General features: G+C 46.1%; 1 protein-coding gene across 1 annotated transcript in view; it reads right to left on the minus strand.

Annotated features, from left to right (window-relative positions):
- The window catches only part of RUNX3 (RUNX family transcription factor 3), a 129,952-nt gene extending 115,712 nt beyond the window's left edge, over positions 1-14,240 (minus strand). Inside the window, exons 1-2 of the mRNA XM_074976257.1 lie at positions 14,117-14,240; positions 13,727-13,841 (exon numbers count right to left, since the gene is read on the minus strand). Of these exons, the coding sequence (XP_074832358.1) occupies positions 13,727-13,784 (58 nt within the window). The 5' untranslated portion in view covers positions 13,785-13,841; positions 14,117-14,240. The remainder of the gene's footprint in view (positions 1-13,726; positions 13,842-14,116) is intronic.
- Positions 14,241-18,463: the final 4,223 nt, after the last annotated feature.

An 18,463-nucleotide genomic window follows, 5' to 3' on the forward strand; every position in this document is an offset into this window, starting at 1 on the left:
TGCTTAAGTACCTTGCAAAACTTGGCCCTTAAATTCTTTCATCCCAAGAGCTTAACAACCTAAATAAACTATCAGAGAGGTAGCTGTGTTAGTCGTAGCTTCGAGAACAATAAGAAGTCTTGTGGCACCTCATAGACTAACAGATATGTTGGAGCATAAGCTTTTGTGGGCAAAGACCTGCTTCATCGGATGCAGGAGTGGGCAGGTGGTTTCAGCAGGGTATTTAAAGAGTGGGGTCCCAGTAAAAGGGAGGGCCAGAGCTGACAAGGTCTATTCAGCAAGGTAGAAATGGCCCAGTATCAATAGTATTTATCAAAAGAGGAAAAAACAAGTCAGATCAGACAGGGGAATGTGAGCCTTTGTCAGAGTCTAATGGGGAGATATTAACATCCAGGGAAGAGAAGCTGCCTTTGTAAACTGCAGGTCACCCCGAGTTGCTGTTTAATCCTTGGTTGATGGAGTCAAATTTGCAAATAAATTGCAGCTCAGAGATTTCTCTCTCCATTTGTTTTTTGAAATTTCATTGTTTCAGGACTGTCACGCTTAAATCTGCCACTGAGTGTCCAGGGAGATTGAAGTGTTCTCCCACAGGCTTCTGTACATTACCATTCCTCTGAAACCACCCCTGCCCCACTCAAGCATCTGACAAAGTGGGTCTTCGCCCACGAAAGCTTATGCTCCAAAATATCTGTTAACCTAAATAAAGGAGTCATTTTGCCCACCAATGAATTGCAAATACCTCTACATGGAAACATGGCAATTTTTTTTCAATCACACGCACTGTCTCCAATGTTCCCTTTGCTAGTTGGATTCAAACTAGCTAAGGGCTGCTAACTAGGTACAGCTTTTGCAGTGTAGACTTACCCTGTGTTAAACAGCAAAGACTCCCAGGTGTGGCCCATTGAATTAGCCTTTGGTAGCATGGTATCAAAACATGTCATTTAAAGTACTCCCCACTTCCAAAGCAGCCTTGGGCAAATCACTTAATCTTTCACTGCCTTGGCAACTGTAAAATGGGAGTAACACTCCCTTTGTCTTGTCTCTTTACAATATAAACTCTTCAGGACAGGAACTGTCTCTCATTATGTGTCTGAACAGCATCTAGCAAAAGGGGGTCCTGATCTCAGCTGTGGCCACTAGGTACTATTATAATATTACAGGTTGAACCTCTCTAAACTGGAATTCTCTCATCCGGCAAGATCTGTAATCTGGCATGATTTTAGTTAGCTGGACAACCACTTATCATGGGTGTGGCCAAGTTTCCCGTGGTCCCATAAAGTTTGCTGTTCTGTAGTCTAATTTACCCCTAAATGTCTTCTAAAAACCCAGTAAGCAGTGGAAATGTTGGTAATGCTGCTAGACACTATTGACCTCCTGTGGTTTGGCAAATTCTCTGGTTTGGCACCGGACAGGTCCCAGGAGTGGTGGACCAGATAGATTCAAGAATCTGTAATAAATTCTGCCCATGGCGTCAGATTTCAGGATTGGAGCCTTTGATTATCAGCACCTCCAATCCAGGAGTGCATGTCTCCTTCTGAATTTAGTTGGGAACTCTAAATATGACCATAATAAAATAATAAACAAGCTTTCCAAGATTTTTGATAAATTAACCAAGAAGAGAAAAGGGGTCTGTTTAGCTTTGCCACATGAGGAGATTCGAACAGTGATTTAGAGCAGTGACTCTCAACCTCGGTTCCTGGGAGTACTCAGAGCTCTTCCAGAGGGTACATTAACTCAGTGTTTCTCAACCTTTTTTATGAATAAAAAAAAATTGGACATTTTATGTTCATCTGATTTTTTTTTGATTTACGCTTCTTTGCACAATCGTAAGTATAATGGCAAGTTTATTGCCTATAGGCAATTTCTTCCAACCATCCAGTTACGATGAAGTTGTTTAAACAAATGTGTTACAATGGTAGAAAAAAAATGTGTCTGAAAATTGTAGGTACTGAGGGGTACTTATATTTTTTTTAAAAGGGGGTACTTTATAAAAAAAGGTTGGGAAACACAGATTTAGCACATGGAAAACTATTCTCCTTTCTTTTTGTTCAGGGACACGTGCCAGAAAGGCTTGATAAAACCACAGACATTTTCGTCTGGAATCTACTCCTATCATACATTGCGTTACAGATGATTCATTCTTACATTCCCATCTTCCTCTGCTTTGAGATGTGGCATTTCATATAACACAGCAGGAGAGAGAGAGAGAGAGAAATACTGTCAGGGTTACAGTTTTCCGTGGTTAAAAAGCAACACTGAAATCCATTAAAAGGAAAAGTTTGTGGAGCGAGAATCCTGAGGTGGTGAATTACTGGAAGATTAAAGAAAAGAACCCTCTGCTTGTGTCAAAGTGGACATTGCATCCAGCCTACAACTAGTGAGACAAGGGGGGCATTTTACAGCACTGCCCATTCCATGGAACCGGAAAGAATTCTCTTCCAAATGAGTGGCCACCTGACTAGGCTTGGATTGGGGAATAGGGCAGCTTGCTGGCACGGGAAGGAAAGATGCTCTGCAAGGATGTCAGGAGGATGGTAGCTTGTTGGCCCTTCTTGATGGCCTTGGGAAGGGCACTGGACTGTGGGTCGGGAGAGCTGCCTTTGCCACAGATCCTGGCATATCTGGGGGAAGACACTTCCTCTCTTTGAGCCTGAGTTTCTCGTCTTTAAAATTAGGCTAATAATATCTCCTTCCTTTCTTATTTGTTCAAATTGTAGGGAAGCACTGTAACTAAGAGCACGTACAACAGCTAGCATGGGAGGGAGGGCATCTTGGGCAGGGCCTCTAGCCACTACTACAATACCCATTCATCCTTGTTATGGGACTTCCTAGAGGGCTGAGGATGCTCATCATCCACCATGGTAGAGCCTATAATGAACTCTGAATGATATCTTCCTCCATCATGTCCTAGTTTGGATCCGGAGCATGGTTTGGTGCCACTTCTTAATCCTCTGAACAGATTGCTTTTTAAAGTGTCCTTTTAGGTGGACCTCAATGCTTGCAATAGGCTGACAAGCCTGGAGAATGACATTGTGCCTGTGCAAGAGACAAGGTGGGTGAGGGACACTCTTTCACTGGACCAGCTTTGGATAGGAGGAGATACACACTTTGGAGCTCCCAGACCAATTCATGCATTTTCCTACATGCACCCTCACTTGGAAAGACCATCTCCAGCATGGGAGGGAATCAATGAGCAAAAGCAATCAAGGGCAGGAAAGAAAAGAGGAAGGAAGAGAGAGGAAGGATGGAAAACAAAGGGAGGATTTAGGATATCTCTGCTAAATGGTTTCATGGAAATGCCCCCTCATTTTGTAGGAATTAGTGGTTCCTTGCTCAGCCTTTGGCTTGCCACCAAAAATGGACTGGCGAAAATGTCATAGAATCATAGAACTCTAGAACTAGAAGAGACCTCAAGAGGTCCTCAGGTTCAGTCCCCTGCCCTCCCAGCAATACCAAGCACCCTCCAGATCATCCACAGTAACATTGCAAAGAAACACTGCCATCTCTACCCCCTCTGTGCATGGCTTTCCCCTTTATTTCCCAGCCTCTACAATTTTAACCGTTTGCTGCTCCATGTAGGTATTGCTCTGGTGTCTCCGAGGAGAGTATAGGGTGGGTAGCACACAAAAACTCAATTCTGGCCAGAGTTACCACAGTTGAAATCCCAAGCTGCACCACTGGAGTCAGCAAAGACACTCTGGATTTACATCCCATGTAAATGAGAGTCGGATATGGCCCGAAGAATGTGTCACATTGGCCTACAAGAGTTTTTTTAATGACTGAGACCACAATCTCTAGAAAACAGTCATTGTGAAACCTCTGACTAATCTGCTCTGGTCTGTTCCTTGGTGTAATTTCAAGTTCAGTGACATTTCTGACCTTGCAGAGAATAGAAAAAGAAATAATAGCTCCACAGGTGCTTTGGGCTGTGCCTGTTCCAAAGGAAAGGGAGTGACCAGGCGTACTAATATGTTGCTAACACAAGAGAGACCTGAACTGTGCAAATGAGATTTGAATCTGAAATCCACCCAAACCTAGGGGCCTCTGTTTTGGGTGTTCCAGTTTGGATAGTTGCAGAGCGAGGCTTGTACTACAGAGGAGATCCATATCTGGATCTGCATCCAAACTGCTCCAAAATTTGATGGGCTGCAGACCCACTCTTCCATTTCAGGCTCATCTCTGGTTAGCAAGATAGCTGACTGATCCTCTTGGGGGCCTGCTTCTATTTGCTGCCTCTGCAGTCTTGTCTTCTTGTAATTTTAATGAAACCACAGCAGTGGGAGACAGAGAAGCCCTAGCAAGTCAACTGATGGGTCCTTCTTCCAAGCAAGTGCAGAATCGCTCCCCGTTATACATTAGTGCAATGAATTTATTTGACCTCCTTTGGGATCTCACTGCACAGATTTTTTTTTCCTGATCAGAGTAATCAATGGGAAATATCTGGAGCAAGATGTTGGGGGAAAGGAGGTCTAGCAAAGTCAGTTCTTGTGTTTGAGTCCTCAAGTGGAACAGCTGCTGAAGAACTGTCTCCTCTCCTATCCTAAGCTTCATTATGGGGAAGACAATCCATGCTCCCTCTAATTTTTTCCAACCATGTGCAGAATAAATTTTTTCCTGTGCACCCAGGTGCGTGCAGATACGCATCACCAGAGGAAACACATGCTGCTGGCCGTGGACACTCTGTTAATCAGCTGGGGATGGGGCATTTGAATCTCTCCTGGATGGCTGCCTAAGTGCTCAGCTTATAGGGGACATGGAACATGATTTTCTCGGAGAAATCCCAGAAAATGCTCCAGAAAATATGAAGAACGTTCTGTGCAGGGCAGAAGCCAGTGCCTTTGGATCTCCTCAGGCGAGGGATAAAATGGATCAAGACAGCAAAGCCAAGAAATTTTGGGGCATGACACAGACACGCTCCAAACGAAAAAAAAAGCAAATAAACTCAAGTGTTTCCTGGCTCCAGTGGGAGAAGTCATTTGGAAGCAGATCAAAACTATGGCTGCTCTTTTGATCTGTTCCTGCCAGATCCTTCTGGTAGGTCATGATTTTTTGTGCCTGTTGTTCTGTGGTCTCTCCAAAGCATAATTGCATTTCATAAGGAAAAGGCAGTCAAGGGAGACTGCTCTGGTTTTCTCCTGCGGCCTTTGACACAGAGCCCTAGTTGTTTCTGGATGTGTTGAAGGGCAGACGTGTTCCTGCTAAAGTGGGAGACATGGCCAGGACTTTAGGGAACAGAGAGATCGCAAGGAATATTACAGTTCTGAACCTTCTCTCCCTCCCCTTCCTGTGGTAGTTGCTTTCGTCAAATAGGGTGGTCTGTCAGCCTGGACAACTGAAGAGCAGTTTAGAAATAAAATCAACAAGCAGTTATTAGATTCAGGGCCAGGGCTTCAAACTGCATGTGCGTGGAGGGATAGCTTCTCAATACTCCTTCAGGGGCAGCATGTTGCTAGAGCCTGAAACCAATGATTGACTTTCCAGTGGTCTCTTTTCAGGACAGCAGCAAATCTGGGGTACCTTGGTAACACACGCCTGGTGAAGTAGTCAGGCTTGGTCTACACTAGGCAGGTAAGTCAACTGCAGATACACAATTTTAGCTATGGCAGCTGCATAGCTAGAATTGACTTCTCTGCAATCAACTTTCCTGGCCATCTACCCAGAGGGAAGTCGACAGGAGAAACTCGTCTAACAACTCCCTTGCTCCTAGCGATTTCAAGGAGTACAGGGGTGGACTGTTGAACCCAGATAGTTTGATTTCACACCTCTCTACCAGGTGCACAAAATCGAACTCTGGAAATAGATCCTGACTGAGTTAATCTTCCCAGCTGTGCAGACATCAGTTGCCTCTTTGTCGCAGAGGCAGCTTCTGCTTTGGTTCTTTCAATTTCTTTCTGCAGGGAAAGGGTGTTTAAACCCTGAGTAATCAATACTAATGGTGGGCAATGGGAATGGTGGGAATGGAAGAGGAATGTGCTCCCCTAGACCATTTTACGAACCTGATTAAAGGGGTCTTGCTAACACAGAGTCATCTGTAGCCCAAGTCTACCGTGAAAGGGGAGAAAGGCCTAGCTTCTTGTGGCTCAAGGAAAAAGAAAGCTCTAAAGCATGTTTTAAACTTCTAGGGAGGAAGAAGGACCAGAGAATCTTTCTCCTGATTCTTCTCTCAGTTCCCTCCCTCTCCCCAGGGGCCAGACTTCTCTAACGCATGCCTTAGTCTGCAATTTCCCATCGCACATCCTTCCTGGAACAGTTAGTGTTAATTCCCCAGCCCAGCCAACCTGCAGGCAGAGCAGGCCACACTGAGCCTTTCTAGCCTGAAAGAGAAGATAAAAGTGCGACACACAGGAATGCCAGTAAAAGAGCAAGATCTTGGTTTCTGGGCTCCAGTCACCTGACAAGGGACACAGTTACTAAGGGTACGTCTACATTGTAGGGAAGATCAACTTGGTCAAGGTCGATGTTCCGAAGTTTGATTTCGCGCACCTGGTAGGGATGAGCGAAATGAAGCTATCAGGGATCAGCAGTTGACCCCTCTACTCTTCGATGTCAAGAGGAGTAAGGGAGGTCAATGGGAGAAACTCTCCCGTCAACCTCTTTCTGTGCAGACGGCTAGATAAGGGGATTGCAGGTTAGTCAATTCTTGCTATGCACCTGCAGTAGCTAGAATTGCATATCTGCAATTGAATTAACTCCCTACTGTAGACCAGGCCTCAGAATATGTTAATCTCTATCACATGACAGGGGTGAGCCTACATCAACCACTGGAGCACAGAGGTTGGGGTAGACCCTACCTATCAGACAGTGCGTGAAGTCTGTCTTTGGATTATTGTTCTCTGTGGAAAGTGCTGGCCCAGAGAGGGTTTTCCACTGCTCCCAGCTTAGACAGGACATTTTAATGGATAATACTGTTGAGAGTGGGTAGGATTTCTTGTAGGTCTCTGGAAAACCAAGGCCACATAAACTAGGAATATAGCATGAAAGGTATCGCTGAAGAGAGAGGTGAGTGAAAGGAGGCAAACGTGCTCTTCTCGTTTGGGGTGGGAAAGTGCCCTGATTGTAAAGGGGAATCTTAGACTAGGGAGTTAATCAGAGTAGTCTTTGCGATTTGACCAGGAGATGGTTAAAGTGGATGCTGTTGCAGACCCAACAGTCTTGTAGAATAGGAAGTTCTCTTCACTGTATACCATGCTGTATCCTCTGTATTCCTGCATTTCTTCTCTACTCTAAGTTCTGGGTCTATCTAGATATCTCACCCACATCAGGGAATTTAGCATCAGAACATCCCTGTATTAGGCCCATTTTGCAGATGGGTAACTGAAGCCCAGAGAGATTATTAAGGAACTTTCTCAAGGTCAAACAGGAAATTTGGGAATTGCACTCTTCTCTTCTGGATCCCCTGCTTTCTCTTTTGCTGCCGTGTTTTTATAGCTCTGTTGTATGACTGCAGATAATTCTTATTCATATGACCGAATGACAGCCTTTCCCTGCATCCTAGTCCCATGGTGCTAGGTGCTGTACATACATAAAGTAAGACACATCCCTGTCCTGAAGATATGACAATCTAAACAGACACGAATAGGAAGTGAAACAGAAGCACAGAGCTTTGAAATGTCTTGTGCAAGACCAATGGCTGAGCTTGGTGTAGGACCCAACTCTTCTAAGGCCCTACCCACCAGACCACACTGTCTCAGCTAAGGTTGAAATTTTGCATAGGTTGGGTTGCATTGACAAAGCTCATCCTTAAACTCCCAGCAGAGGGCCCAATCCTGCCTTCCTCGCACAGGCAGACCTCCCACTGACGCAGAAGTCACAGGGAGTTTCCCTGGAAAAGGCAGCAGGACTTGGCTGGCAGTGTAGAAGGAACCAAGGCAAGCCACAATATATTGCTGAGCTATAGGAGGTTTGCTGCAGGAGGGGCACGTCGCAGCTGGGAATGACAACGGAAAGAAAATCGTCATTTTTTTTCATTGGAAAACGTCCTTTATGCTACTAGATTTACAGGGCCCAAGTGGCATTTACTGGTAAAATATCAACAATAAGCGATCTGAAACTGCAGACTGTCTGTGAACTCAGAATCAGGCTATATTTCTTGCATCAGAGCATCCTGAGGGGACACCAGTCTCGCAGCTGGGCAGCTTGGAAGCCCAGGATGGTGGACAGCCATCAGTAACATGAAGAGCTACCGACAATTTTGTGAGCCAAGGAGAAACAACATGAATAAGCACATTCCTGACAGCCTTGAAGGATCAGACTCTGTGAAGTCAGCACTCACCAGAAGCTGCAGGCCCCAAGCATCCGTTTTAAGGTATCCATGATGGCTTCTAGTATGTTACAAATCTGTGGGTGCTGCCATCATGCCAGCTTCCCTCAATCCTACTTTACAAGCTTAGCAGCATTAGGCGAGTTTAGTACTTGGATGGGAGACTTTTAAGAAATTCCTGCTGGATGAAGTGCCAGGTATAATTAGGAATAGGGGAATACTCAAGATTCCCCCGGAGATCAGAGCCACTGGGGGCTGTGCACACTGATAGAGAAAATCCCTACTGCCTACAAACTAAATAGGCAAAACATAGGAGATGAAGGGACCAGCCTAAGGCATGGGGCAGAACGAAGAACATGGTCTCAGATCTCCGAAGGAGTACCAGCTGCTAAACCACACCAGCAGTCGAGCAAGGAGGTAACCTGTTAATAAGAGGAGGAAGTTTATCCTTTTTCAGGTGAAAACTTGATGTCTGGCAAAAACAACCTCACCAAATTTAAGCATTGGGCCGGGGAGGACATTGTACATGCTAATGTTCTTGTGGCCGTTAAAGATGCCATGGTTTATTTAAAACAGCAGGGGTGTTAACCAACTGGAGATGCTTCTAATTTTTCCATCTGGGGCAGAATAAATTTTGTTGTGCGTACTGAGGCATGTGTGCATGTAGACCACCAATAGAAACACATGGTGCCCACTGTGGATGGCTGCGGGCACTCTGCTAATCAGCTGGGCAGCACCTGATTCTCTCCTGGGCGGCCGCCCAAGCGCCCAGCTTACGCGGAACACCAGTTTCAACCCAGGTAATTTCATCTCTCTTCTCTAAATTCCCTTCCAAACTGGATCACGTAGATCCATCACCTCCTGTGCTAACCCATTGCTCTTCTCAGTTATTTGACCACACAGGAGCCTGAATCATGGCTGCCACTGGACTAGTGCTGTACAACCACAGACCAAAATTCCCTGCCTCCAAAGCAGAGCCAGAAGAGGAGGAACCTTTGGACCTGTCTTCACCCTATGGTGGACTGATGTTGCAGTGATCAATCTACTGGCGGTTGATATATCATGTCTGCTCAGACATGATAAATCAACCTCTGAGTGCTCTCCTGGGGACTCTGGTGCTTCACCAGGATGAGAAGAATGGCTGGTGTTGACAGCAGAAGAGCCCCCCTGCCGACTTTACTGCATATAGAAAACACTGCAATAAGTACTTTGACTTCAGCTATGCTATTTGCATAGTTGAAGCTGCGTAGGTTAGACTGATGGTAGGCAATAGTGTAGACTAGGCCTAAGCATTACAAAAATTCATCTGAACCAAGGGCTAGACATGATAAATCAGCCGCTAGTGGATCAGTCACAGCAGCGTTGATCCATCATGTAGTGAAGAGATGCCCTGAGTGTTTGCAAAGTAACTCAAGATCCCCCAGTGAATGGTCAGATTAAAGATAGAGCCAAATCAACTTTACATTTAAGACCCGTCTCTGTGAAGCGGCTGAGTTGGATGACTGTTTAGGACCTGTTTTTTTGTCTATATTTAAACTTTCTGGTGGGCATTACTTCCTTGGAAAGCACTGTGGAGGTGAGGATGCTTGAGCAGAAATTAGCCCACGTGATAATTTCTCAAGTGTCTGTGACGCACATTTGATTAATGAATGTGACATTTACGGCTGGGTGAGCTACCTTCCAAGAGGTAGACTGAGCCACCGATGGGATAATGGTCCTACTGCAAGCAGTTCCAAGACGGGTTTACTGGGGGTGATGGATGGCTTTTGTAACCAGCCTCAGTCCCTAATATCAATGAGGTCAGTGAGTACCATGGATGGGAGAAAGAGTCTCTCTTGCACAGTTTACTAACTCTTCTTCGTGAGAGACAAGGAAACTACTCCTAGCTCATGTAACGCCCAAGGTATCTTTGAAGGCAAAGGAATCCAGTACATGGTCACTGACCCTTAGTTCACTGGGAGCTTTGATTATTCATGGCAGGCAGGAATGCACCATTCAGCACTAGATATCAATGGGGGTTGCTTCCAATTTCAACCAGCCAATGTAGCCGCAGAATTTGGCCCTGCAGTTTTGGTTAGATTTTCAAGAGACCTCACCACTCCATGTGCCACATAATGGTGACAGTGTGGGAGCTGAGAGCCACACTCTCAGATACTGAAGATCCTAACACCAGTTGAAATCAGTTGATGTTTGGGAATCTCAGCATGACAATGCTGTTCAACTCCTCCATGCATCCTCCTCCTATCTAAACAAGCATTCTGAGACTTCATAGAAGTGTTCTGCACCTTCATTGCATTTCATTGTGCATTGATATGAAGGGCTGGGTGAATTACTGGCAGGCAAAGAGTTTCTCTTACATAGACAGCCAGTCTCAGCTCTCAGATTCTCCTCAAACAGCCCATTTTTCTAAATTAGGTTTTGTACCCAAAATTGTTCACTTTATGCAATTACATTTCAGCCTCTGCCAGTTCCTTGGATTGTGACTGGATATCCTAAATCATGTGGCGTTGCTTCAGCTTTCTGATTGGGTAAGCGAAAAAATACTGCAAAAAAAGACATAGTGGAAGGGGGGAGCATTTTTAGTCTGAACTGTGAACAGCTTTTGGATTTGGTTGGCTGTTGTTTCATTCCTTATATACTCGTGCAAACAAATATCCATTTGCACAGACAGATAGAAAAGCAATCACAATATGAACGTAGTTGAATCAGAAAGCTATTTGGAATTCAAATAAATGTTCATGAATGTTTTACACTATTCACCAGATCCAGATAGGCACCCAACAGCACTGAAAAGGACACATCTAACCTCTTAAAGAAACAAGGATGCCTTGTCCTAATCGTAAGCAAATGTTTCCCAATTTGGCTAGTCTCCATCTTCAGTGTAATCTTTTTTCTCTCCCCTTACTTACAAATTTATGTCTGAAACAAAAACATTTATGGCTTTTATGAGTTCCTATTTGTATGGAAATTGAATTCAAGATGCAATATTTCTGTCTTTTTTTTTTTTTTAAATTTGGTTTATGACCGATCCTCAGCATTTCTTCATCTGGCTTGTGAAGGGAAAAGCAGAGATTAAAAAGAACTGTGCGAATGTTTTTTATAAACTTCTCTTAGTTTTTTGCCCTAGGACTGCCTTTAATTAGCGCTGTGGAGTACAAAGACTATATAATGACACCGTCTCGTAGTGGAGGATATGAAAATCTACTGTATTTATTGCCCAATATTCACGCAGTGCTCCAGTGCTTTGATAACTACCAACTTTGGGTTAGGTTCCATTCTCATTTACACCATTGTAAATCCTGAGTAACTCAGCTGAGGTCAAGAAAACTACTCTGGATTTACATCGACTAAACTAAAACCAGAACTTGGCTCATTATTCTGATTTTGCAATACACTCCGCTCAAAAGAAAATTCAAATACAGTAAATGTACCAGAACAGATTTAATAATGTTAATTTATCTCATATCATGTAATCTTTTGGACTTTTTAACACTGCACCGAATTCAGGTCTCTGATGCTGGCAAAACCCTACTTAATAGGGTGTGATAACTTCTGAAGTATTTTGCTAACTCTGGATAATATTCAAATTAAGATTTATCACCAATCATTTTAGCATCTGGGTTTCAAGCTGATTGATTCTGAGACCATAGCTTTCTTTTGTCCATTTCATTTCAGTATATTGTGTTCAGTTGCCAATTGAGAATCCTTTGGTTTCCGTATATATCTTAGAAATCAACTCGAATGCTTTATCTTCTTTTAGAAATTCAGCAACAAAACAAATACACACATACCACACACCACCCCCAAGCCCCTACAAATTATTGTGTTCTGGTACATTTGTAAACAAACATAGCGCTCTGACTTTAAGATCTAATCTAAGGTCTAATCTTGAGGCACCCTCATCCTCAGTGAATTAATGAGAGTTTATTCGTATTGCACAAGGAATGAAAGATCACGCCCATCCAAAGGTTTTAAAATTCAGAACATGCCAAACACCCCAGTTCAATATGAGTCAACGAGAAGACTATCTGCACATTCTTTACGTACAGATGAGTTGCATTTTTAAAATATTCTGTAACCAGCATCTCAGATACCAGGACATGCAATAGCACAAATGGGTTTTGTGCAATATACTGGATTTACAAAGGCAGGTCACTCTGAGAAACACACTTAATTTTAGCAATATGTCACAGAGCACAAGGTAGTCCCTCTACACCAACAGGCTGAAAAAAAAAATGACACAGTCCCAGTTTGCAGTATTCTCTCAAGCAACATAGTGAGTCCCCACTGATGGGTGGTCTGGAGCCAGCTTCCACCTGGATGTGCTCCAGGCAAAAGTATCTTAGCCACACAACAAAAAATAAACACAGTCTCGTTTAAACTCTTTGGGCCACATCCTAAGCACCTTGCTTTATTTTTAGACAGGCAAAAATGCTGAGTATAAAGGCACTTGGAATCAAACACGTTTTTACACTTGGTCTCTTCTGAATATCGGTGGTGAAATTTACAAATAAAACTCACGGTGCACCTAGTAAAGCTTTCAACCCACTTGTGGTCCCCAGTTTGTAATGATGCAGAAGAAAATGAGAGCGGAAAATGATCAGTCGCTTGCGCTCTGTAAACAAGACACAAATCAGCTCTGCTCTAGAATGGAGCTAAGCATTCTGATCACCTGCTGAATGTCACAAGTGTAAGGTCCCACTGTGATCACCAAAAAGTACTGAGTAAATCTTATCTTTGTGTGTTTGCTGCAGGGCTGGAGCAGAAAGAGGAGGTGGAATAAATTTTGTCCAAATCCATTCAAAAGTGAAACATTAGATACACACTCCAGCAAAGTCTTTCCAGTCTACCTTTAAAGGAATAATCCTCAAGCCCTCTTATGCCCTAAAAGTTAGTTTTCCCCTGAGAAACAGAAAATGCAAAGAGCTATTAACTTTTGCAGTTCTTACTGGTGACTTAAGTTATCTCTTTTCACTTGATAATTATGCATATTCTAATGCATCCATTAGCCACCTTGGCTCATACAGGGCTATGCAGGGCAGAGCAGGAGTGAAAGAATTATAGCATATATTTAGCATCAAACAATGCTCTGTAGACAAATTACCACTCAGCATATATTTAGCATCAAACAATGCTCTGTGGACAAGTTACCACTCAGCTAATTTCATGCTCCTGCAACCGATTTCATGCCACACCTGGTGAGTCAACAGCTTTGTGGAAAAGTCCTCATGAGGGACAATGCCCATTAAGCTAGGTCCTGGACAAGACTCATTTCACACAGCCACGGAGTGGTCGAAGCATGGGTCACACACACAACTGAAATTCATTCCATGACAGCCCACTGTGTGAGCAGCTTGCATGCAACTGAAGATGCACCAGTGGAGTTATTAAAATAGGCTGCTGCTCAGCAACAAACAACAACGTTTCCTGCTTTGCGAAGGAGATGAAAACAAGGGCTCTACTCACCACGGAGGAAGGTTGGCGAATAAGTTGCAAACGAGTCAAATATGCTGTTGGAAGCCATGACCCTCGCCCAAGATGATTCTTTGGCCAGTCCTGGTGGTTTGTTGATATTCCTCCACTGTTCTTGAAAAAAAAAGAAGTTCGAACTGAAACACAAGAGCGAGAGAGAGAGAGAGGGAGAGAAATCCACAAGGAAGCGAAGTGCCTCTTTGTAACCAAGAAGCTGGCTTTGCAGTGCCACAGGAATGCTCAGCCACAAGTTTTTCAACAGACGCATATGCACACTGGATCATTAGTACAAAACAGGGGGAAGAAAACAGGGCTTGCAAAGAGATAGACAAAGAGAGCGTCGTGAAGCATGGAGCGCAAAATGAATGAATGAATGGAACTTACCCCAGACAGACAAAAATACAGCTGGTGTTAACAACCAGAAGGGGGGAAAAAAACCTCCTCACTGAGGTTCAGGTACTCTTCTGAATTGGAGATTGCAGTTTGCTTGTGGTTCTGTGGTTGCCTATGAGGCCTGAAAGAGTGTTAACTCAACCCCGGTTCTGAGACAGAAAAGACTCCAGCTAGTCATTCGCTGAGTGGAAGAGGCGAGTCAGCTGACCCATGATGTCAACAGGGCATGAAACATCTTTGTGGCTTCTTCTTCTTTTTTTTTTTATGGTTTATATTTATTAGTTCATGGGAGGCCTGGTTGACTCTCACGGACCTGATGGTGAATGACATACAGAAGCAGAACTTAGAATCATTGAAACATTTCCTTTTAATTAATTATATTGTAGCTCTAGAAGAGACAGAAGAGAGACTTCAGATTTCTAATTGGTTGACTGAAGTAATAACCCATTTACATTCAGTGGTTTTCTCCTTTAACTGCCTTTTCTCCCACATTTACCACTTGTCTGTATTGTAATTTTTAGCTTTCTAACTCCCCGCTCTTTTGGCTGATTGTTGTTACTGCATGCCGAGACTATTTCCATATGTGTGGATGGGTGGCTCTTCTTCACAGGGATTTTATGTGAATTAGTATTAAGCAAAAACACAAAGCACATGCAGCAGAATAAACATTGCTAGCTGAAGAAGAGAAACTGCAGCCATTCATCATTCTTTAAAGGCGAAGAATCCCATTCCAGGGAAAGAAGGGCAATCAAACTTGTGGTCACCTAGTCTGAAGTCTCTGCTCATGCTGGGTAGTGCTAATTCATTGGGGTTGACGTGACAGTTGGCTGGCTAAAACTGCGGGGGGCTGGTTCCTTGTTGTTCAGGAATAAGCAGCTGCTTATTAAGGATGATGCTTTGATATCTGCTCTTGGGTAAGTGCGAAGGGCCGTATTTTCAAAGGTATTTTGTCACTGAAGTAGGTTTGGGGCCCAACCTACATAAAGGCATTTTGAAAATTCTGCTAGGTACCTATCTTCATCTTTAGGGGCATTTAGGAAGCTGGCTCCATGGTCCTCAAAATAATGGTTACGTAGAATATAAATGCTCTGTTGGCCTCCTCCAAGGGATGAATTTCAATAAATAAACTGAGCAATGTTCCTGAGGGATGCACCTTCGACCATTGCATTTTAAGCAAACTTCCCCCGTGGTTTCCCCAGGAAGTTCTGCATACAATCCTCTGGCACGAAATGGTGCAGGGTTATTAATAGAATGTAACTTAAAGATCCATTGGAACTGGTAGCATAAACATCTGAAAAAGTCATCAAATCTTTCCTCAGAGCTCTCTAAAACCTTGATGCCTACAGAAAACTTGGTAACAATAAGGCACCTGTTGCACAAAGACCTCGGCACTCAGACCTTTGTTCCCCTAAGTTCCCTACAGTCCGTCAGTCTGTAATTATCTGGTCTCTTGTCTTCAGTTTATATTGTAGTCCAGGTCAGCAATGGTTCTGAGGTGCGGTGCTGAAATTGGATCTTTTGACCTCTAGGTATGGGCCAAATGTGGGTGATACTTTTTAAAGTTACTAATAGTCCTACTTACAACGGCTTCATTAATAAATAAATGACGATACAGAGCTTCACCAGTTACGTGGTGGTTGGGAGCATTAGTGGTTCTTCTGTCACTCCACAGGCGACATGGCATTGAGCAAGCTCCCAGCTGCATGGGGGAAGAGGAACAGGTCTGAGCTGCTGCCTCACTTGCTGATGAAAATCAACTTGCGTGCCACTCTTGGCGCCCATGCCAGAGGGTTGCTGAACCCTGTTGTAAACTCTTTGGGACCTGAACTGTCTTTTTGCTCTGTGTTTGTACAGCCCCAGACACAATGGGGGCCTGGCTTCTGACTGGGCCACTTAGGTCCCACTACATTACAAATAAATAATTTTCCACTTAGTCTTGTATATTTTGGGCTTGGCTCTTTCCTTACTCACACTGAGTAGTATTATCCCAGGCGAGTAGTTTTTGAGGGTTCGGCACAATACACATGCCCATTCCAAAGATGAAACACACACACAGACCCTGAAAATTTAAGTAACAATACACCATTGTAGAATCCCACCCAGAGAATACTAGAAATTGGGGATGAGAAAGACCTCTTAGGTCATTTAGTTCCACCATATCCACTAATTTCCAGCAGTGTCTCCACTGTACACACCCAGATGAAGGGCCCTTGTACCAACCTTAATATCTCCTTTTTCTTAAGCTGCGTCTACATGTGCACAAAACATCGAAATAAGCGGCCCTTTTTTGAAAGAGCGGGAGGAGCGTCCACATGTGTACAACTGTCTTTCGAAAGGAAATCGAAAGAAAGGGGCGCAGACGTCAAAATCTGAACCCTGATCCCAGATCAGGAAGATCGGCCCCTTTCAAAATACTTAATCGAAAGAGCACACGTGTAGACGCTCCACAGTCCGCTTTTTCAAAATACGGGTCCGCCATGGCACCGGTCAGCTGGAGCACAGAGCCGCTCCAGCCGGCAGCAGCGGGGCTCTACGGTCCCTGTGTTCAGCTGCCTTAAAGCTGCACGCTCACAGGAAACCCGTGGCAGGAAGCTGAGAGAGTGCCAGGAGCAGCCTCTACATGTGCTCCAGCCCCATGCTCCAGCGCCGCCGCATGGCCAGCTGCCAGCAGCCAGCACCCCCCCAGGCGAGCCCCACGGCCGCCCTCTCTGAGCCCCCGCAGGGCTCCCAGGGGCAGAAATAAAAGGGCCCCCTCCTGGACAGAGCGGGAGCTGCAGGGACATCCTGGGCCTGTGGAAGGAGGAGGGCCTGCACGAGATGGGGGTCAAGCGGCGCAATGCCGCTGCCTATGGCCGCCTGGCGCAGGGCCTCCGGACCAGGGGCCACCTGGACAGTACGCTCCAAGGTCAAGGAGCTGCAGCAGGGCTATGCCCGGGCCAGGGACCAGGAGAGCCGCTCCAGGGCAGCTCTGGCCACGTGCCCCTTCTTCTGGCAGCTCCAGGGCATCCTAGGGCCCCAGGACAGCTCCCCACACCCGTCGTTCTTGGACACCTCAGCCGAGGAGCTGCAGCCGGAGGACGGGGGACCCAGGAGGGTGAGGGGACCACCGAGTGGTTGACTGAGGAGGGGGACCTCACCATCGTCCTCCCTTCCTGCTCCTCCAGAAGGGTGACTGGGAGCTGGATATCCCTGGATGTTGCCGAGGAACCCTCCCTCCGGTACGTAGAGGGAGGGACGCACACCTGCTCCACAGGGTAGGGGTGATGCAATGGCTAGTCGCCCGCACACAAGACCAGTGGTCTCAGGCCACACACAGGCCACCCCCCACATGGGATGAGGCACCCTGCAGCGCCCCACCAGCAATGCCCAGCACCCGCCTTCAGTGGACAGCACCAGAAGCTGCACAGGGGCGGCAGCCGGTTCAGTGCCCTTTAGGCGCCCAAAGGGCCGCTCCATGACATTGCGGGTGTGGTTGAGGCACTGACTGAACACCTCCCGGGTGGGGTCGAGGTGTTCCATGTACAGCCTTATGAGCCACAGCTACAGGGGGTACGCCGCATCTGCCACCATGCAGAGAGGCATGGTGACCTCCGCCACCAGGATCTCCCACTGGGGGACAAAGGTGCCAGCCCCCATGCGCCAGCAGAGGCCGGAGTTCCGGAAGACCTGGGCATCGTGGGGGCGGCCACCTCAGCTCCCCATAGATGTCGGTGAACGGGCCCCTCGCGTCCACCGGGGCCTGGAGCACGACCGAATGGTCGCCCTTCCTGTTGATGTATTGGCTGGCGCTGTGTGGCGGGGCGCGGATGGGGATGTGCGTGCCATCCAAAGCGCCGATGCAGTTCAGAAAGCCCAGGTCCTGGAAGCCAGCGACGGTGTTGTCTAGATCGCCCAGGTGGATGACCCTATGGAGCAGCATTATGTTGATGGCTCTGAAGACCTGCAAAGGGGACATGTGCTCTAGTGCAGGTGTGGCAGCCGTCTCCCCCTGACTTTGGGCCCATTCTGCCCCCCTCCCATACAGATACCACCCTGTCCAGCCCCCTGCCCCTCTCCCATCCAGCCCCTGCCCCAGCCAGCCCCCTGCCCCCCTCCCATCTGGCCCCTTGCAGCGGTGGGTTCCCCTCACCCCAGCCTCCCCCACCAATGGGGGATGCGTGACCCAGTCCCACTTTACCTCCTTAAGTACAGCTCTGACGGTGGCCTTGCCCACCCTGAACTGTTGTCCCATGGAGCGGTAGGAGTCCGGGGTAGCCAGCTTCCAGATGGCGATCGCGACCTGTTTCTCCAGGGTGAGGGCTGGCCACGTGCAGGTGTCCTGGTGCTGGAGTGCGGGGC

Source organism: Carettochelys insculpta, chromosome 24 (assembly GCF_033958435.1).
Source record: "Carettochelys insculpta isolate YL-2023 chromosome 24, ASM3395843v1, whole genome shotgun sequence".
In the NCBI taxonomy this organism is placed as follows: Eukaryota; Metazoa; Chordata; order Testudines; family Carettochelyidae; genus Carettochelys; species Carettochelys insculpta.